Source organism: Bombus vancouverensis, chromosome 1 (assembly GCF_051014615.1).
Source record: "Bombus vancouverensis nearcticus chromosome 1, iyBomVanc1_principal, whole genome shotgun sequence".
Taxonomy (NCBI): Eukaryota; Metazoa; Arthropoda; class Insecta; order Hymenoptera; family Apidae; genus Bombus; species Bombus vancouverensis.
The window spans coordinates 1731088-1753776 of NC_134911.1; the positions used below are offsets into that span (position 1 = coordinate 1731088).

At 37.3% G+C, this 22689-nt stretch overlaps 1 protein-coding gene and 1 long non-coding RNA gene across 12 annotated transcripts in view; one reads left to right on the plus strand and one right to left on the minus strand.

Moving 5' to 3' along the window:
• Nucleotides 1-314: 314 nt before the first annotated feature.
• The window catches only part of LOC117162475 (uncharacterized), a 417893-nt gene continuing 395518 nt past the window's right edge, over nt 315-22689 (plus strand). Inside the window, exon 1 of the mRNA XM_076621188.1 lies at nt 315-610. Coding sequence (XP_076477303.1) covers nt 315-610 — 296 coding nt within the window. The remainder of the gene's footprint in view (nt 611-22689) is intronic.
• LOC143302441 (uncharacterized) lies at nt 18518-21718 on the minus strand. Of its 11 annotated transcripts, XR_013057950.1 has the most exons (6): nt 21447-21557; nt 21250-21350; nt 20385-20514; nt 20187-20235; nt 18951-19040; nt 18518-18847 (listed from the first exon to the last, which is right to left on the minus strand). It is a non-coding gene; the product is annotated as an uncharacterized LOC143302441 (long non-coding RNA). The 11 variants fall into 11 exon arrangements; XR_013057955.1 differs by lacking the exons at nt 21250-21350; nt 21447-21557 and adding an exon at nt 21641-21718; XR_013057954.1 differs by lacking the exon at nt 21250-21350 and having other exon boundaries at nt 21447-21563.

A 22689-nucleotide genomic window follows, 5' to 3' on the forward strand; every position in this document is an offset into this window, starting at 1 on the left:
TATAAAATTTTAAATGACTTATTTACTCGATTTTCTGAATCCATTTTCTGAAATTTCATTCTCTGTTATTAAGTTGTCCCAGAAGTTTCTTTCGTTTTATAAAGAAATAATAGATGCACAACATTTTTTGTTTTGTCCATATTTTGTATGATCCATTTTGTTCTATTTCTATTATTCTTTTATTATTTCTATTATTCTATTATTCTAAAATTTTTTATTGTTTTTTATCGGTGAGCGGTGGGATAAAAGACAATATCGTTAGCCATTGATAATAATATCGTGTGTATTCAAAGGACATTATTGAAAAGACTAAGATGGCAAATTGTAAAGAGGAACAATTTTCAAGTGAGGAAAATCTAACGCTGGAAGAATTAAGAAACAAGCTTACGCACATGAATCTACCAATATCTGGTGCAAGGTCAGTATTGGTTGTCAGGCTAAATCGAGCGTGTAATGCTGGACAACCAAATCTCAAAGAGTCAGCAAATGGTGAAAGGTCCACGGAGAAGCGAGGTTCGGGTATCATACCAAAAACAAAGCGTGATCGAGATGAAGGCGAAAATCTGGAGAGGCTTAGGACAAAAGAATTAAGGGGGGGGAAGGTTAATTCGTACAAAATAAGGCATGTTTTTGTGAATTATTTGTGACGACACAGTTAAAATCTCTTTATTAAAACCAATGGTACATTAACTTATGACATTCGAAGAATATTGTATAAAATTTTCACGGAGAAATATTAAAAAATACGGCAATGGCAGCAATTATTCGGACGTGTCTCGGAAAAAAGTAGAATTGCTCATAACTTGGTGCTGGATCATCTGAAGTAAAAAAATCAGGTAGGTAACAGTTTCGCACAGGTAACGCTAGGAGGGTTTTTCGAAATTTCAATTTTTCACTTTTTTGGAACACTTTGAGTTAGCCGATTTTGCGAAAATTTGCGGCTAATTTTCCCTTCAAAGTGTTCCAAAAAAGTGAAAAATTGAAATGTCAAAGACAACACGAACTACGGAATTGTGACGTCTTCAAAGCGAAATCGCCCAAGGAGCGCCTCGACACTGCCAAACGGGCGTCGCTCTGTACGAATTATTTAGGCAAGGGACACGCTCTTAATCAATGCTCCGCCGGGTCATGTCGCATCTGTAGACAGCGACACCATACTTATTTACATCAAGATCATGGTCACAGTAGATTACGAACACGTGCAAGCCGCACATCGAGCGGTCGATCGTCGAGAGACCGATCATCCAACGGTCGATCTCCGCCTAGTTCACCGACCGCGCGGTCGTCACACCGATCGAGACGCGCATCCGCGTCTCCACGAACGTCTCCCCGAACGTCTCCCCGAACATCGCCGCGAACATCCCCAAAACGCGAATCTCGGTCATCGCGAACGACGGCATCGGGATCAAATATCTCCCCCAGTTCTAAACAGCTAGGGGAACCCTGACGTCCTCAAACGGCTTTGCTAGGGACCGAACCACCGAAAACAGACTCATTGACCTCGCCTCCTTCCGGACCACTCCACCGCGATTTGTTAGTCACAGCGCAGGTCAACATACTGGACAATAGAACTCAACCGTTCCGCTGTAGAGCTCTGCTAGACACCGGCGCTAGCATGAACTTCATCACCGGGAGACTCGCCAATTCGTTAAGACTCAACCAACGGAAATGTTCGGTCCCAATCGGAACACTTAACACGTTGTCGACGACCTCGAAACGTTACATCACGGCCACAATCTGCTCCGTTGACGGCACATACGAACGCACCTGGACATTTCTAATCATACCGACCATATCGACTTCGATCCCAGATCAACCCGTAGATCGGTCAACGATACAGATACCTAGAAATCTACGACTAGCTGATCCAAGATTCCACAGACCTGCTCCGATCGACGTGCTATTGAGCGCCGGGCCAACACCAGCGTCACTGTGTGTCGGCCAACTTGATATCAGTCAAGCAAATGGACCCGACTTGCGTCTGCAAAAAACGCGGTTCGGATGGGTCATCGGGGGGAGCCCAGCCTCGCAACCACCCGCACACGCATTTCACGCGTCCACGACGGCCTTGCAGGCGGATCTCGCCCGTTTTTGGGAAATCGACGAAGGACCGCCCACTGCGCACATTTCGGAAGCGGAACGACAGTGCGAGGAACATTTCCGGAATCACGTTCAACGCACCCACGAAGGGCGATACATGGTCGCTCTCCCATTCAACGAGACAACTCCTTCGCTTGGATCCTCCAGAGCCATGGCGATGAAGCGACTAACATCTCTCTGCCGTCGGTTCCAACGAGATAATCACGCCGTAATACAGGAATACTTGGCATTAGGGCACATGACGAAAGTTACCACGGGCCACTGCACGGACGACGGATATTTTCTGCCACATCATGGCGTGATCAAGGAGTCCAGCCAAACCACGAAACTCCGAGTCGTGTTTGACGGATCGGCCCCAACCACCACCGGAGTTTCATTAAACGACGTACTTCATACGGGACCGAAACTACAAGATGATTTATTTTTCATCCTTCTAAGATTTCGATCTCGTCAATACGTCATTACAGGCGATGTCGAAAAAATGTATCGCCAATTTCTTGTGCGCCCGGAGGATCGGAAATTTCAACAAATTTTGTGGCGCAATGCCGATGGAGAAGTCGACACTTATCAACTCAACACAGTGACATTCGGGCTCTCAGCGGCCCCTTATCTAGCCATCCGCTGCCTCAAGCAACTGGCGGACGACGAGGGGCATCGATATCCACGAGCGGCGACGGTCTTACAGCGAGACTTCTACGTCGACGATGTTCTCACAGGAGTCGATACAAGGGTCGAGGCACGATCATTGAGAACGGAGCTCACAGAACTGCTCAAGCTAGCCGGCTTAAACATTCGAAAATGGGCATCGAACGACCGGGAGCTGCTACGAGGACTTCCCGAGCAGGACATAAACGATAAGCTGCTACTCGGCGAATCGCAAACCTTCAAGACACTGGGTGTTTGGAATTCCTTCGACGATTCGATCCTATACTCCGTCAAAATCAATAATGCCGACTCTCGAATTACGAAGAGAACAATCAGCTCCGAAATCGCCAAGATCTACGACCCTCTCGGATTGCTGGCACCAGTAATTGTTCGAGCTAAGATGCTGCTCCAGCGACTCTGGACACTAAAAATTGATTGGAACGAATCCCTACCGGCTGACGTGCACACGGAATGGAGCAAATATTACGCACAGCTGCCATTATTGAATAACGTGGAGTTTCCACGTAAAACGATAATCAAACCCGCAGCGGAAATTGAGTTACACGGGTTCTGTGACGCCAGCGAAAGGGCATATGGAGCATTAGAGGCATTGTTAACATTACTAGAACCGTATTTATTATCAGTGAAACTGATCTCAGTGCATTGTGACTTCTTTATAATATTTATGAATATGAGTACCATTAATGAGTGATGGAGGAAGAATTTCTTTTATAGAATAAAAGAGATTTGATCTTGGAAGGATTAAAAGAAAGATGAGGTATATCTATTAATTATTAATATATTAATTATTAATTTTTAAATATCAACCTATATGGTTGTTACATTTATTTTGATTCTATATATTAGAGTTGGTTTTTATATCAGTGTTAGCATTAGAAAGACAAATGGTTTATTTTTTGCTTATTGAGCTATTTGCATATTGCATATTCAGAAGGTAAACGTTTTCGTCAGAAGCAAAAATGTGTGTCGATGTATGTTTATGTTGGATGCCATAAAATGCGATAGGACAAGAAAGTGAATAGAGCTTCTTAGTTATACAATAGAGAAGGATCGCCAAGGTGGACCCTTAAAGGCAATTAAAGCTCTCCCGGCAGGTGATCTATTGCCTGTAGGACAATATTTAAGGGGGGGGCTAAGGTTAATTAGTACACAAATAAGGCATGTCTTTGTGAATTATTTATGACGATACAGTTAAAATCTCTTTATTAAAACCAATAGTACATTAAAGTATGGCATTCGAAGAATATTGTATAAAATTTTCACGGAGAAATATTAAAAAATACGGCAATGGCAGCAATTATTCGGACGTGACAGAAATTCCTCGGGGTAACTTTCGACCGGTCAGATCGCTAGAATTAGCTACCTTAACAATCGGAAGTATCCGTGTTTGCGACACGTTCGACTATTGAGAACACAATGGAAATGGAAAATTAGAGGCATCGTTAACATTACTAGAACCGTCCTAAGTGCTAATATCTCGACTCAGAGATAATATCTAGTTTCTGAAAGCTGGTGTCATAAATCATAATTGTCTTCATAAATTTTCTATTTTCTATAGTTTATTTGATTGATTTATTTAATGTTGCTTAATTGCATACTGTTAAAATGAATGAAGCTGTAGATTATATGGAAAATAAATAAAGTTTGTAAATAAAGGAGTCCTGAAGGATACAGTTTATCCCTACATTTTATACCACCCGTTTAACGTATTTGCGTAGCTAATCTGTGCTTACATTTACGAGCATTAGGACAATATAATTTGGGTTCGTGAATTTGGCTGCATGCCAATATGGAGGGTAGCGTAATGTCGACGTAAACTCATGCCATAAATCCGAACAATAATCTTCTTCAACGAATAGTGATGGGAATTTATCCGTTATATGATTACTTTTATTCAACGAGACCTTAGCAATTTGCAATGTTTAATAAATTTTACCATTTTTTATTAACGTAGATTATTATATAAAAATTGAGTTTAGAAAAATGAAAATATTTCAAGTAATTGAGTATGAAAAATATATTTGAAGTAGAATAATTTAATACTTTTTTCTACACCAAGGTGACTTAATTTACCAGTAGGAAACTCCACCATTCAGGTGTCGGCTCGATGTTCGTTATTGGAATCATAGTTTTTTTCCCCCAGTAACGGACAATTAAGCGAGATATGATCTACCCTACGACACTTGAAGCACAATATCCTGGCCGATGTAGCTGGTTCGCTTCTTTCTAGGCGCCGCCATTTCCATTTCCATTTCTCGGTCTTTACTCTCCCACAGTAAAGGCACTTATTCCGCGAGTCAGGTAGCCTGTATCGTTTGGCTTCGGGACCAATTGATGTATTATTTAGAAATTCGTCCTCGGTCTCGATATCCTTTTCAAGTGCTATTTGTTCAATGGGCTGATCTTGTGCGCTCACTTGACAATGAATCTTAGCGTTGAGTATTTCTTCTTTAGTTAAATTTTCACACTTCGCCTGCTCGTGGGAGCGGAGACGAGCGATGTAAGCTGCCATGTTTTCGTCCTTCTGTGGTTTTTCTCTGGATATACTTGAGGCTAATGAAAAGAGAGGGAGTTGTGCGTTTCGTCCCGGGACTACCGGTGGACTCGTCAGTAAGGCTATGTCCGGTAGTCCCTGCCTTAGGCGTAGAGGGAGTCTCGCTAGGTGCGGTATTTATATCAATCGCTCGTATATTCGACCGCTAGCGAGTTAGACATACAGACTCGTTGTCGTCGTAGCCCTCTAGTGTTGGCGGATGGTACCCGCGGATCGCCCGGGAGGTGTTACGCCGCGTTGATGCCTCGACCTGTCGGCGTCCTGTTGATACCGATCCGCCACACAGCCTCCCCCTAGCGCTATAGCGTGACCCCAAAGCTATATAGCGCGATACAAGTTAGAGGGAATGGCTTGTCGTCGATGATGGAAGGCTGATCGTCGTGGGGACGAGGTGGTTGTCGCCTCCTCTGACGTGCTGCTGGAGGTGATGCCCATGAACTATTGCAATGGCTACATCACTTCCTGGCTTGGTCGTCGTCGGTGGTTGGCTCCTTTCCTGACTCCTTCTCCGAAGGTGCGTGTTCGTTGTCGGTGGTCACCAATGAGGCTAATGAAAAGAGAGGGAGTTGTGCGTATCGTCCCGGGACTACCAGTGGACTCGTCAGTAAGGCTATGCCCGGTAGTCCCTGCCTTAGACGTAGAGGGAGTCTCGCTAGGTGCGGTATTTATATCAATCGCTCGTATATTCGACCGCTAGCGAGTTAGACATACAGACTCGTTGTCGTCGTAGCCCTCTAGTGTTGGCGGTTGGTACCCGCGGATCGCCCGGGAGGTGCTGCGCCGCGTTGATGCCTCGACCTGTCGGCGTCCTGTTGATACCGATCCGCCACGTACTCATTAATGTCGAGGTTGCTGTTTCTTTACCACCAAAACGCGTAGTAAAAAGTTCCATAAACATCGGCCAGGTAAGCGCTTCGCCATTCACTATCTGCCTAAACCAATACGCTGCAGAACCTTTTAGAGCATTTTTTAAAGCAGAAATTAGCGCGCTGTCTTGTAGAGGGTTGTCCTTCATAAGCTGATTAGCAGCTGCGCACCATGCGGCTGGATCAGCGCCCGCGATTTCGGGGTCAAAATGTGGTAGCATTAGATTTATAGATTTTGCACTCTGTATCCGCGCCAGCGTGTGAATAAAATCGCGCACCATAATCATATGCTCTTGCAATGTTATAACCGGCACTGGTCCCTCTTCTGATGTCGGGTTGGCGTTGGGATTAGAGCTATGGGCGCTTGATGAATCTCCACTGGAACTAGCCATCGTTGTGTTACAATGAAGATAGAGTTTATTAACACAAGTATGGACACAACCGATTTGACAACTAACTGCGGCGATTAGGCACTCGTAACACTAACGACAATGGCCTCAGGTTCGTCAAAGTCTAAGTTGGACTATATGTTAAGACGTGAAATATTCACGGATCGCAAAGACGTCACTTAACTCGTTGATGAGAGCGTACGCGAGAGAGTGTCCCTCCGTCACGGTGACGTTGAAAAGGAAAATTACGATGGGGTGTGTCCAAGAGCACGAAATCGTCGGATTGGTGGAGAAAAATCTTCGTTCGGAAAGTGAGGGATGTTGTCATTGCTGCTAATTGGTCAATTTCCATTGTGGTGGTTAGAGGAGGGTGCTAGCCGCCCTTGAGTGAAAGTTGCTAGTGGGAAGCGTCGTTTGTGAGAAAAATAGATTTCCCCTACCTCCCCGTAGTCAGAACAAAGACTATTTGTTTGTTTGAAAGACCTTCTGTCAAGTGCCGTTACAACTATTTCTTCTTAATTCTTACTTTCTCTTTAAGGAGAGCCTATTTACCCTATATCTTTATTAACCTTTATTAACCTATACCTTTGTTGGACAAAGCGTTCATCCCTTCGGTGACTGGTTGTCGCCTCGACTCTGGGCTCATTATCATTAATCTCGAACAAACACAACCGGATTGTATGACGCGAAAAAAGAAGTCGAAAATATAGAATGAAAATTTTTTTTTAATCTTTTTTTTTTTTTAATTTTTCCATCGAGACAACGATTTACAGAGATCCGTTATAACGAGACGTGATAAAGTGCACGCGAATAAGAGATGAGTAAGGCAGATTAGATTAAGTTAGGATGAGTAATTTCGCCTAAAACATCGAACGGAAGATCTGTTAAATATAATATATATATAGGGGCTTATATCTTCCAAACGCATGATTTCCCGAAGTTTAAATTTCATATTTCAGATACAGCCAAAAAATTCTACCAAATGTCCAAATCGGGCAAATTGTGAATGTGAACAACTAAGTAAAAAAAAAAAAAAAATATTTCAGATCTATTGCCTCGTCCAACGATGCTCACCAAATTTCATCTCGGTCGGTCAGCGGTACCTTTAGGAATAATATTCTTTTTTGTATATTCTATACTTTTCAAGAATAAAGTAGTTCATAATTTGAAAAAATATATTTTGAGAGATACAAACGTAAGGAAAATATGAAGAAAATAGCAGATATAATAATGAAATTCATAGCTTTAAATCTTCTTTGAGTTACACTGTTAAAGGATTAAGTAATAGTCGAATTGATTTTGACTAGATAGTCATGATTAAATATAAATTATTGTGATTAAATAAATTGTCATATGAGAGAACATTTTATAATTTGCTAAATTTAGTACAAATAGATTTAGCACAATAGATTTATTCTACAGTAAAATACAGTGAATTATTGAAATAAATTATATAGTTCTTAGAAATCAATTACAAATGATAATTTACAAATCTATATGTACATATATACATCTATATATTCTTTTAAAAATACTATGTATATAATATTTTACAGCAACTTACTTGATGTTCCTTCATCCTTTACATCCTGAACGATTCTCCGGACAGTCTGTGTGAATTTGCCCATGAGATTCGTGCCTGCTAAAAAATATTAACAAACAATTACTTAGAGAAGTATAAATAAAGATGTTAGAAAATTTATCGATGCTGTATGTATAACATTGTGCTTTAGTAAGTTATTAATTAATAGAACAATAAATGTATTTATTATCAGTGAAACTGATCTCAGTGCATTGTGACTTCTTTATAATATTTATGAATATGAGTACCATTAATGAGTGATGGAGGAAGAATTTCTTTTATAGAATAAAAGAGATTTGATCTTGGAAGGATTAAAAGAAAGATGAGGTATATCTATTAATTATTAATATATTAATTATTAATTTTTAAATATCAACCTATATGGTTGTTACATTTATTTTGATTCTATATATTAGAGTTGGTTTTTATATCAGTGTTAGCATTAGAAAGACAAATGGTTTATTTTTTGCTTATTGAGCTATTTGCATATTGCATATTCAGAAGGTAAACGTTTTCGTCAGAAGCAGAAATGTGTGTCGATGTATGTTTATGTTGGATGCCATAAAATGCGATAGGACAAGAAAGTGAATAGAGCTTCTTAGTTATACAATAGAGAAGGATCGCCAAGGTGGACCCTTAAAGGCAATTAAAGCTCTCCCGGCAGGTGATCTATTGCCTGTAGGACAATATTTAAGGGGGGGGCTAAGGTTAATTAGTACACAAATAAGGCATGTCTTTGTGAATTATTTATGACGATACAGTTAAAATCTCTTTATTAAAACCAATAGTACATTAAAGTATGGCATTCGAAGAATATTGTATAAAATTTTCACGGAGAAATATTAAAAAATACGGCAATGGCAGCAATTATTCGGACGTGACAGAAATTCCTCGGGGTAACTTTCGACCGGTCAGATCGCTAGAATTAGCTACCTTAACAATCGGAAGTATCCGTGTTTGCGACACGTTCGACTATTGAGAACACAATGGAAATGGAAAATTAGAGGCATCGTTAACATTACTAGAACCGTCCTAAGTGCTAATATCTCGACTCAGAGATAATATCTAGTTTCTGAAAGCTGGTGTCATAAATCATAATTGTCTTCATAAATTTTCTATTTTCTATAGTTTATTTGATTGATTTATTTAATGTTGCTTAATTGCATACTGTTAAAATGAATGAAGCTGTAGATTATATGGAAAATAAATAAAGTTTGTAAATAAAGGAGTCCTGAAGGATACAGTTTATCCCTACATTTTATACCACCCGTTTAACGTATTTGCGTAGCTAATCTGTGCTTACATTTACGAGCATTAGGACAATATAATTTGGGTTCGTGAATTTGGCTGCATGCCAATATGGAGGGTAGCGTAATGTCGACGTAAACTCATGCCATAAATCCGAACAATAATCTTCTTCAACGAATAGTCATGGGAATTTATCCGTTATATGATTACTTTTATTCAACGAGACCTTAGCAATTTGCAATGTTTAATAAATTTTACCATTTTTTATTAACGTAGATTATTATATAAAAATTGAGTTTAGAAAAATGAAAATATTTCAAGTAATTGAGTTAAGTTTCAAGTAATTGAGTATGAAAAATATATTTGAATTAGAATAATTTAATACTTTTTTCTACAATAGATATAAATGAAGTACATATTATGCTTATACTAGATACACGATAAAAAGTATAATTTATGTATTTCTAAATATCCTTGTTTGAAATGTTGTCCGTCGCAATAAACTTGTTGCAATATTTTTTCTAATAATATTTTAATATATTTCACAAATAGTAATTAAAATGCAGAATATTGTATGTAAAATACGTATAAATTATTTTACATTGTTCGTTGTATATGATTTCCAACATTCTGCTTCCAATCTAAATGTAAACAAATTTACTAGAGAGGATTAGCATTGGAGTAACTAATATAACGAAGCATGTCTAAAAAAATAAAAAATATATTCATTTAAATACATATAAAACAGTAGCAAAGGAATATATTATAGAAATACAAAAAAATGTAATTAAACATATGTCGGAGATGAAAGAACACCGGAGCCTTTGGAATTTTGGATAATCCCGCAACATTGTAATCTAGAGTCTACCATAGCTGTAATGAAACAATTGTAGTTATTCAATTCGATTGTAGTTGTTCGAGACTTGTGATAGTGAGCTTGACCCTATTCTTCGAGTAAGATGATTGCCAGATGTCGATGCGTTTCCGCAGTACATGTGCAGCTTTCCCTCGAGAGCGGCTAGCATCTTTTTCTAATCACCGATATGGAGATTGACCAATTGACAGCAACGTCAATTTCCCTCACCTTCCGAACGAAGGCTTTCCTCCACGAATCCGAGGATCTCGTGTCCTTAGACACACCCCATATAGTTTTCCTCTGTGGCATCATCGGCACGGAAAGTCGCTCCCTCTTGCGATCTCATCCACGAAAAGAGTAACGCCTTACGATCACTAAATATTAAGCGTTTTATTAACAAAGAGTGAGACTTAGATTTTGTGAGCACGTACATCTATCATCCCGCTGACCGCGGATTCGTTATCGAACCTAAGGCCATTGTCACTAGTGTAGCGAGCGCCTAATCGCCGTGGTTGATTGTCAAGTCTGTGGTATCCATACTTGTGTTGATAAACCGTACCTTTGTTATACCATAACGATGGCTAATTTCAATAAAGATTCATCAAACACCCACAACCCTATCCACAACGCTACCCCGACACATGCATTAGGTTGTCCGAAAAGTTTCTTTCGTTTGATAAGGTGATTATAGATGAACAACAATTTCTGTTTTATATTATTTTATAAAGCAGGGGAATACTGGAAAGAAAATGGAGAAAAAAGATGCAGACTATGTAGAAGGAAAGAAGAAGACCTGAGACATGTAATAGAAGAATGCGAAATAACGGGAGGAACAATAGAATATAAGAAGAGAAATGGACATAAGAGATGTAAAACCGAAAGTTCGTCCAAAGCCGAAAGGCACGGACTAAGCAATAATAAATAAAAATATTATTTTATTGAATTAGGTATGATCCATTTCGTTCTATTCCTATTATTATGTTCGTGCACAATTCAATAAACTAATATAAAACAAAAAACATTGTGCGACTATTATTCCCTTATAAAACGAAAGCATAAAACGTAATAAAATATGCATGGTATTCCATTCCCACCATATTTAATATTTATCCTTAAGTAAAGATAAAAGTTCATTAAATATGCAAAAAGAAGAAGAAGAAAAAAAATGAGGACCTAAGAGTTTCTCTTTATGTCCTCTATTTGTCGAGCAAGCAGGGTGCAACGTCAAAGATAGAAACATCACGTAGAGGTCCCGCTGTGAAATTTAATATCCATATCCAAACTCTGGAAGGTGCAACAGGGGACCAATTCTGGATGACAGCCCTCACGATTTCGCGATGGGACAGCATAACGCCAATTCACCGATGCCACATTCTTGCTTTAAAATGTCTACTCGTTTCTGCGTAGCCTCTCTTCGAAATAATCTGCTCGCAAAAACCAAAGCTAAACAAGCGACGGATTAGACGCTAGTCGAAACGTGTCAACGAGTGACAATTGATTTTATTTTAATGCGCCTGTTTAGGACATAAAATGTGAAAAAAATGGAAAAAAATTATTTTTTTTTTAAGGGGGGTAAGGTTAATTCATACAAAAAAAGGCATGTTTTTGTGAATTATTTGTGACGACACAGTTAAAAATCTCTTTATTAAAACCAATAGTACATTAAAGTATGACATTCGAAGAATATTGTATAAAATTTTCACGGAAAAATATTAAAAAATACGGCAATGGCAGCAATTATTAGGACGTGTATCGGAAAAAAGTATAATTGCCGTGCCCCTCATAACTTGGTGCTGGATCATCCGAAATCAAAAAATCAAAGTTCATTCGTTAGGTAATAGTTTTCTCCAGGTAACGCTAGGAGGGTTTTTCGAAATTTCAATTTTTCACTTTTTTGGAACACTTTGAAGGGAAAATTAGCCGCAAATTTTCGCAAAATCGGCTAACTCAAAGTGTTCCAAAAAAGTGAAAAATTGAAATTTCGAAAAACCCTCCTAGCGTTACCTGGGCGAAACTGTTACCTACCTGATTTTTTTACTTCAGATGATCCAGCACCAAGTTATGAGCAATTCTACTTTTTTTTAATATTGTTTGGAATATACATATATGTTTCGTGGCATAGGTTATGTTTCGCTAGATTTTATTGATGTGTTAACTAGTTTTAATATTGTATATTTTAATATTTAATTAATAATGTAAAACACACATATATATATATTTTCACGACGTAATCTTCCAATGGGATAAACAATGCATTTTTAAATTTTTTTTATTTATTTATTAAAATATTGATCTCATACATACATATATAACTTGTAATGTGATAATAAAAATTTTTTATTAGAATGTTAACTATGTATAATTACTTGGTTTGTTAACAGGTTTATTTAGTTATTTTATTTATCCATTTATCTTTTGTTATTTAATAAAATATAACATGTATTCTTGTCCCTTTTCCTAATTATTTCCTTGTTATTATTTTATTTCGGATTCATCAGGTGAGTTCGCAGTTCACTGAGTTTATTAGTTAATTGTTTTATAATTTCTCCTTTTCTTGTTGATTAATTAAAATGTGTCTTCCACTTATTCTCTTTTGCTATTATGTGGTATATAATTATTTTAACTTCTAGACTTTACCTGTTCCTTCGATTTACTAGTTGGTTTTATTTAATAGTTTGTTTTGCATTTGCGTATTCCATCTTCGTTAATTAATTGTAGTATATTTTCCTGTCGTCGGATATAATTGTTCTTGTTCCAGATTGATTCGCACCTCGCTCGGGTTGTTAGTTGGTATAGGTTATGTTATATTTTTCATATTTATTACTTCGTTAGAGTATTTATTTCTATTTTATCATTTACGCTCGTATGTTAGTTTTCTATATATAACTACGTTTAATTAGTCTTTTATCAAGGAATTTCCATTTTCGTTATACCGTGCGTTTGTTTTGGAGTGTTCGAACTGTCACTCGCGTTGTTTGTATATTGCAATTTTCTATTTTTCGTTACGGCACGCGCGGAGCGCGGGACGTGACACCAGACTGGGAATTCAATCCAATAGTTACCAAAAAACGAAGGTACAAAGATTTGTTTTCCTACAGCCAAGAAGGTGCTTACAAAGGCACTTCCAGACTGGGAATTCAATCTAATAGTTACCAAAAAACGAAGGTACAAATATTTGTTTTCCTACAGCCAAGAAGGTGCTTACAGAGGCACTTCCAGCCTGGGAATTCAATCTAGTAGTTACCAAAAGACACGACAGACGAACAATACCCATCACACACTAACACTTCTAGCTTAAAGAAAATAATAATAATAATAATAATAAAAAAAATTTTCGAAATAGTCCTTAGACTATTTCTGGTGGCAGCAACTACCGTATTAATCAGAAATCTAAATTAATATTTCATACGCAATCATATCATTTCAATATTTCCCTTCCGATTAAATTCAACTCAAACGGAAAATAAATTTAATAAAATTTAAATTTAAAATTTGATCGATTTAAACAAATAAATACGTAACAGAGATTAATTTTTGGTGGCAGCGGTGGGATACGCTCCACAGAGGATTAAAGTTGTCACGCTTGTCGATAAAATATATATTTAAGAAATAATGGCGACTAAATTGGAATCGTTGGACGAAGAAATGGTTTTGACATTGTCGGAAAAACTTAAAGCATGGGATGCGCTCCACGGAGGATTAAAGTTGGTTTAGACGGTGGGATAGGTTCCACGGAGGATTAAAGTTGTTACGATTATCGATAAAATATATACCTAAGAAATAATGGCGACTAAATTAGAATCATTGGACAAAGACATGATCTTGATGTTATCGGAAAAACTTAAAGCATGGGATGCGAATTTTCGCGACATGAGTACAAAAATGAATAAATTACAAGACGATGTGCGTTCACTGAAAACAAAAAAAGAAATCAAGACACCCGTATCATCGCCGATAATTTCCCAAGCGACAATACCGACAGAAGTTAATCCCCAACCAATTAAGTTAAAAGATGCAATAGAGACAGTACCGGTGTTCGACGGACATCGACCCTCGGTATTTCGATTTTTAAGAGCATGCGAGCGCGCACGAAACATGGTTCCTAGGCATTAAGAATCTCAGTTAGTAAAATTATTAACGAATAAGCTTCGCGGACACGCGTTTCTCGCCGTAGAAGACACAGAAGTAATAAGTTTAAACGATTTCGGGAATAAATTAAAAGATATGTTCGGTCCGGGAAAAACGGTTAACGAATATAAAGGGGAATTAGCTACAGTATTTCAACGACCGGGAGAAGATATTTTGGACTACATAGATCGCGTCAAAGATCTCAGACTGGCGATAATGAACGGGGAAAGATACGAGTACGGCACCGTATTTCAAGATAGGATAGAACGAGACACGAGGGAAGCTTTCGTTATGGGGCTCCCAAACGAGGTGTATTTACGAGTAAAGATAGCAGGATACCAATCCTTGGACTGGACGATGCGTACCGCCAAGCCGTGAAAGCAACACGAGAATTAAAACAAGCGAACAATAGAATTCGATACCAACATCCGACACCTTCGAATAATTATAACCGAAACAACGTTCATCCACCATACAATAATATCTACATCGGAAACAACCGCCAGGACTGGAGATTTGTACCGCCGTCGTGGAAATATCTAAACAACCCGGGAATAGAAGAAGATGTCAGGAAAGAAGCAAGAGCAATAACCTGGGAAGAAAGATGCATAAATAAATACCTCGATAGAGATCTAAATCAAAAGAGAGATGCTGATCATTTCAACCAATCAACTTTTCAATGCAAACACCATTCCGTTGCTGTGATAAGGGATAATGTCACGTTAAACAATGAAGCAGAAACTAGGAAATTGAACGACGAGACGATAGGCAACGCTTATCCACTGCCTAATATCACGGAGATATTGGACCCGCTGGGAAGTGCGAAGTGCCTCTCCACGTTCGACTTGGCAAAGATACAAAAGCAAGACTCCACGAATTTCGTGAATGACTCAACCATAATAGGAAAAGAGATAGCGAATGTATCTCACTCAAAAACTTCTATAAAACCATCAGAAGGTAACTTTATCGAACTCAAAGCCAAATCATTAAATTGCAAGGAAGATCACACTATAGAGAATAAAAATATAGCTATCCCTAAATCCAAAACAGAATCTATAAGCAAAAAGGTTTGTAATAAAAATTCAAAGAATAATTCTAAATCTACCGAAAATATTTCTAAACGTTCCATACAAATAAATAATAATTTAATTATAATAAGCACTTCCAGTGAAACTATTCATCCTGAAAAGGTAGAGAAAAATCAAGGTGTTGTGAATAAAGTAAATAAAGAAGAAAAAAGGGTAATTAAGGAAAAGGATTCTAAACATTTTCAAGCTGAAGAAACGCAAGTTCAACGAGCTCAAAGAAATCAAAAGGGAGAAAAGAGGGAATCACCAGTCGAAGATATACATAAAAACTTGAATAAATACGCTAGCCATTGGATTATAATTGGATTAAAAATACTTCATTGGTTACTACATCTAGTCTTTGACATAGGTAACATAGTAGGTAGTGCTAATCTTATGATTCCCCCAGGAAAATATATGTCTGGTTTACATTAGAATTAGGGTTAGGGGCGTGAAACGAACCTTCGTTTGGGTTACACGTTGTCGTTATGCAATAGAGAAAACATTGACTAGTGCAAATACGATTATTATAGAACCGGACAAGTAACTGTGGTAATTAGATACTCGAGAAACTAATGACAATGATCCTAGGCTCAATAACGAACCCGCGGACAACGGGACGGTAGCCGTACGCACTCGCAAAGATCTAAGTCAGATTCTGTGTTAATAGTCGCTGGCGTTAATCTCTTTTTTTGTCGATGAGACCGCAAGAGAGAATGACTTTCCGTCCCGGTGATACCCCAGAGGAAAACTATGACGGGGTGTGTCTAAGGACACGAGATCATCGGATTCGTCGAGAAAAGCCTTCGTTCAGAAAGTAAGGGAAATTGGCGTTGCTGCTAATTGGTCAATCTTCATATCGGTGGTTAGAAAAAGATGCTAGCCGCCCTCGAGGGAAAGTTGCTAGTGGGAGACGCCGCTCGTTGAAAAATAGGTCTCCCCTATCTTCCCGTAGTTGGGACAAAGACCGTTTGTCTGTTTGAAGGACTTTAGTTGACTAAATCTTAAGATTTATAACGGGCCCTCGAGCTAGCTGAACATGTACTGCGGAGACGCATCGACATCTGGCAATCATCTTACTCGAAGAATAGGGTCTGCGTGTGGCGAGCCACGGGACAGAAACCATTGGAATGTTTACTGTCGCGTGTCGCCACGAATATTTCTTTTAAGGAGAGCTATAGAATTACTCCATACCTTTGTTAGACAAAGCGTTCATCCCGTGACCGCGGTTACGTTCGGCGACTGACTGTCGCCTCGAGCCCAAGCTCATTATCACAACTCTCGAACAATTACAATCGGATTGAATAACTACAATTGTTCAATTACAGCTATAGTAGACTCTAGGTTACAATGTTGCGGGATTATCCAAAATTCCAAAGGCTCCGGTGTTCTTTCATCTCCGACATATAGATGGTATCACACTATACTATATACAAAATATTTTTGAGTTAATATGGCTGCGGCATTTTCAAAAATTTGTATTTTGAATGCTATTGGCAAGCAATTGGATAATTGGATCGGTGTCATTAAACTTGCGTCTTGGCGCAAAATAAAAACTAAAATGAAGAAAAGGAAGGAAATAGTAATTGGATACATGGAAGTCCTGAAGCCAATATTACAAAGTTTAGTAGCTTGTAAGGGAAACGAATATATATAAACCCAAACGATTCCCCAAATACTCCAATTGCACGAATAGTCTCCCCAGATTTTAAAACTAAAACAAATTTACTTTTAGACTCCGGATCAGAAATCAATATCATCAAGAAACCTGCCTTACCCGATTCAGCAATCATCAACGAGCAAAAATCAATTGAAGTTCGAGGAATTACGGCAACGAGCCTGGTCACCCTAGCGCAGACAATAATACAGGTTGCGGGCCATTCAGTTACTTTTCATGTAGTTGATGAATCATTGCTGATCGATCAAGACGGAATCTTAGGATCCGAATTTTTGCAAGATGCAAAGCTCGTCTGCATTACGAGCAAAAATATTAAATGGGAAGTATTTACATCCCGTTCGATACAATAATAGTGTCGAAACGAAGTTCAGTACCATGTACAATAAATATTGCAAATCCGGAGGCAAACGAGGGATTTATTCCCAAAATCGAACCGATTAAGGGAGTCTATTACGGAAACGCGGTTGTGAGAAACCATAAGGGACGGGGTTATCTAAAAGTAATTAATACCACATTGAGGGATTACGAATTTACCATACCTACAATGGTAATTAAAGAATTTATAATTCCCACTTCGCTCTCTCAAACTACGTGCAACAATATTTCAGTATCTAAAGAAACAAGGTTCGACAAAATAATGGAATTGTTGCGACTGGAACATTTAAACATAAAAGAAAGAAGAAACGTTGAAGCACCGATACAGAAAAATCAAGACAGATTTCATCTTCCAAGCGAGACGCTGGAGGGTACAGATATATTGAAAAACGCACCAGCACGTTCCAACGATTGATGAATTCGATATTATTAGCATTACAAGGAATATCAATCACACCGACCAGTACAGTAAACCAAATACCAACAGCCACTACATCCACTCCGACCGAGTTCAGGGATGCGATCAGTCAAATTTCCGAAGGAAATTTGAACCCCAAGAGGGAGGGTGTCACGTCCCGCGCTACGCACGTGCCGTAACGAAAAAACGGAAAACCGCAATATACAAATAACGCGAGCGACAATTCAAATATTAAAAACAAACGAACGATACAACGAAATGGTAATTTTTAATAAAAGATTAATTAAGTGTTGTCATATATAGAGAATTAGTATACGAGGGCAAATAAGAGATAATAAAGTTAAAATAGGTACTCTAACGAAATAGTAAATATAGAGTACAACATAACCTATAATTTCATAATTCGACTAAGGATAAACTATGAAGAACCAATTAACCAAAAGTGACTCGCAAATTAATTAATAAATCACGACATAATATTATATTCAATCAGGATAACCTACAATTTGACAATTTAATCAAATCTCGTAATAACTTCATGAATAATTCAAAGGAAAGGAAAAAGGAATGGAACGATAGGAATACACACCTTTATAACAAACAGGAAATATCAAGCAATTTAATATACAGCAAATATGGACATACAAAACCACAATAAACAAAATATATCTTATATACAACTAGATATAAAATATATAAAACACCTAGGCATATTAACACACTTCAATAAACCAGGCACTATTGTCAGAATCCACACACGAAACGTCAAGATTAAAGTAAAAGGGATTCCACGAACAATACACTCGAACAAGTTAAAACTAACAGAATCGAAACAGACCACAAGAACGATTTCAAGAGACAACGTAGTACGGTAGTATATGGAACAACACTGCTTGTCGAATACTGCAGATAGTGGTAACCTAAAAGGAAAAAGGAAAATTACTATGCGTGCTCTAACTATTACTTAAATATAAAATGTGTAATTCAATAAAATAATTACAAAACAGAGGAAGTGGAAAATACCTCGTGAACAATTACTCATCGTAGAAGGAAGTGTATATGCGAAGACAGGTTATTTGTCCATATCCGTAGAACACAAGGTATGACAGCTAACTGAAACAAATGGAAGAATTAACTTCAATTGTTTCAATACAAAACATAATATTACTAAATGTCTATAACAATATTGTGCCTAAGGAAGTGTGACAGTGCTTATCGAATCATGCAGATAGTAGAAACGTAAAAGAAAAAGGAAAATTATTATGTGTGTGTTCTAACCATCATTTAAATACACAACATGTTAATTCAATAAAATAATTAAAAGCAGTGAAAGTTAAAAGCACGTAGTGCACAATTAATCATTGTAGAAGTAAAAAGTACATGCAGGAATTTCGCAGAAACAAGTTGTGGACCCACTCCGTAGAACATAGTATATGACTGTCAGCAGAAACGAATAAATAAATTAACCTCAATTGCCTTAATATATATGGAAGAAAATAATACTATTAAAAATTTACAATTATATTTCAATTAAACTAAACGAAGCACAACAATCAATAATTGATGCTCGACAACAAACTTACAGTTCGCTAATGGAAAATAAAACCGAAAAAATCAAGAAAGTTAGTGACATTATAATGAAATAACTCAGCGTTGACATAGCGGTCTTTAATAAGAAGAAATAAAATTAATTAGTAAGCGCAGGAAGAGTTAAGAAATAACTAGGATAGGTTAAGTCAGTGACAACGATAATTTACTATTCACATTGAAGAAATTTATACAAGGGTCAACACAGTTATGAGAAACCAACTACCAAATTGGAGTAAACGTGTACGAAGAATCGAAGTTGATATTACTGGAATGATCAAGAAGACGTGAGAAAATAGGAAAGTCAAAAATTAGTGACATAACAAACGATTCAACACCGACCGAATGGTCTTAGCAAACAAGAAAAGGTACTTTATAAGTTAACGAGATTTGTATGCAACCAATCATCGTAGAAGGAAGTGTGCATGCAGGAACTCCACGAGAATTGGCTACGGATCCAACTTTGCAAAACATAATATACGACGGTATGAAGATATCGAAAGTAATAAATACCGACGTAACCAATCATAACCTAAAAAGGGGAAGAATGTTGTAAACCATATTGGAATAGGAATTGATAATAATAAAAAGCTCGTTACTCACATCGGAAGATATACATTAAAACCGACGCAGTTACAAGAAGCCTACTACCAAACTTAAGTGAATACTTACGGAATACTGAACCAGATACTACTGAAACAGTCAAGGCAGCAACAAGAAACTGGAAAACCAAGGAAATATTCTGACATTATAACAAAACAATTCGATGTTAGCGACGCGGTCTTAGCAAACAAGATAGTGGACGGACTATTTTACTATACAGATATTTACAAAATACAGTGTTTTATATATATTTATATATATACTTACAATTCCAGGATAAGTAAAAGTAGTCTTGACAAGTGTTAGACATGTAACGAAGAATCAGAAGATACCAAACGCACACCATGTAACCGTTCCAAGTAAAGGACACAGCGATGAAGGATTAGAATTGTAGAACCTATAAACAATAAAGATTTTAACTAGCAATGTATAAGATTAGCTCCTAAATTCTATGTAAAGGCGGCAAATTACACGCACAAGGTAACGACAACTTCATAACAAAGAAACAGAAAATAGCCAATAATATAGGAATAGGTTATGAATTAATTAAAACTGATTAACTGAGTATCAACGACAAACGCGATTAAGATAAAAAATTATTATATTGTACTAAGTTAATATAGCATAATTGTATTAAGTCTAGCGTAGAGAAATAAGGTTATTTTACGCAGTAGAACTGGTAATAACAAACTATGCACATATTACTATCAAATTAATTAAGCGAACACTCTATAAAAATAAACCACTCGTAACACAACAATAAAACAGTGCTATTGATAAATTATAAAATTTAACAATAACATAAGCCACATGCTATTATATTAAAATAACACACTATGCACATATTAGTATTAAATTAATTAAGCGAACACTCTATAAAAATAAACCACTCGAAACATAACAATAAAATAGTGCTATTGATAAATTATAAAAATTAACAATAACACAATCCACATGTTATTATATTAAAGTAACACATAGTATATATGCACATTATAATGATTACACAAACAATACTATTGTCATTTAAAAATTCTAACTGCGCTAAAATAAAGGAAAATAAGCGACGGACGAATAATTGTTTCAGTATTAAACAAATTAAGGACGCGTCACTTTTACTAGAGACACTCACGAGCGGCCATCTTGGACTGTTATGATAGCTCTTACACGTGCGCATCGGCATACATGCAATAATTACGCACATTAAATAAATGCAAAATAATATTATTCCCACTGCAATTATACGTCAACTATTAAAATAAAGTCATAAATAATTAACGGATAAATAATAGATTTCACATTAATAAAATGTCACTATATACTACGAACATTCACAGGCGGCCATTTTGGATAATCAACACGTGCATATAGTAACCTTTATGCGTTACAAAATAAATCATATTTTAAATAAATGATTATAAAAATGGAAGATCGTAACACAACGTAATCGTAACGCAAGAATACTGGAAATTGATAGAAACCAGCCGTGAGAAACAAACCATGAAATAATATATTAAGCTTACTATTATAAAAAAAAATGATATTTTATTGAAAGAAACAGGAAATAACACATAAGAAGACTCGGCAAATACTAAGTTGCCACGCGCCTTGAACGATTCACTGGCAAAAGCAAAGAAGTTACCAGATACATCGCAGATGCAACTTCAGCAAGGACAAGTTGGCACGCGCCTGCCACGTTCCACTGGCATCAGTAAGGAAGTTCTGGGAAACATCGCAGACGCAACATTAGCAAAATACGAGCTACTACGATACCTACATTTTATCACGCACCTTGCATGTCCCTAATACTCAACGAAATACGAGAAATTAAGAAGACGAAACTTCAGCAGCATCTATGTGTCTCTAGGATACGAGAAATTAGGAATAGCGTAAATAAGATAATCAAGAAGACGAAACTTCAGTACAATCCGCGAAAGTAGACAGTTACAAAATTCCTAATTTGTCACGTAGCAATGCTGTGACTCCCATAGAGATGATCCATCACGTGACAATTAGGATATTATAAATAAGCGGGAATAACATAGAGTAGAAGAGTCCTTATTTAAAATTCAGACCATTCATCGCTTCTTGCTGAGGTGACTTTTATCTTTTCGATTCTTTCTTGTTTTTGTCATCTGATATGATCAAGATGAAATGAATATCACTCTGTGTGTGCGACTTGTAGGATTTCGCAAGCCTTGCCCAAAGACGGGCGATATTTGCCAACGATGGGAGGAGGATTGCGAAAATCGATAAGTGTTTTCGATAATTGAAAACACCGTTAACACAGGTTTAACACAGCGAATAATCAGTTAGATTTAACAATTTAGAAAATATAAGTCGTTCTTGGCAACTAGTGGAGTTGTAAGCGAAAAATGATTATTTTAATTGGCAACTGGGTTCACTGTGGATAATCAGTGTGGCTTCGTAGGCCTCGCCCAAGGATGAGCAATCTGCTAACGATGGGAAGAGGATAACGAAAACCATAGATGTTCTCTGCGTTGAAAACACCGTAATCACTGGTTGATACAGCGAAAAATTATAAACGAAATTAGATCGAAAGTTGATAAAG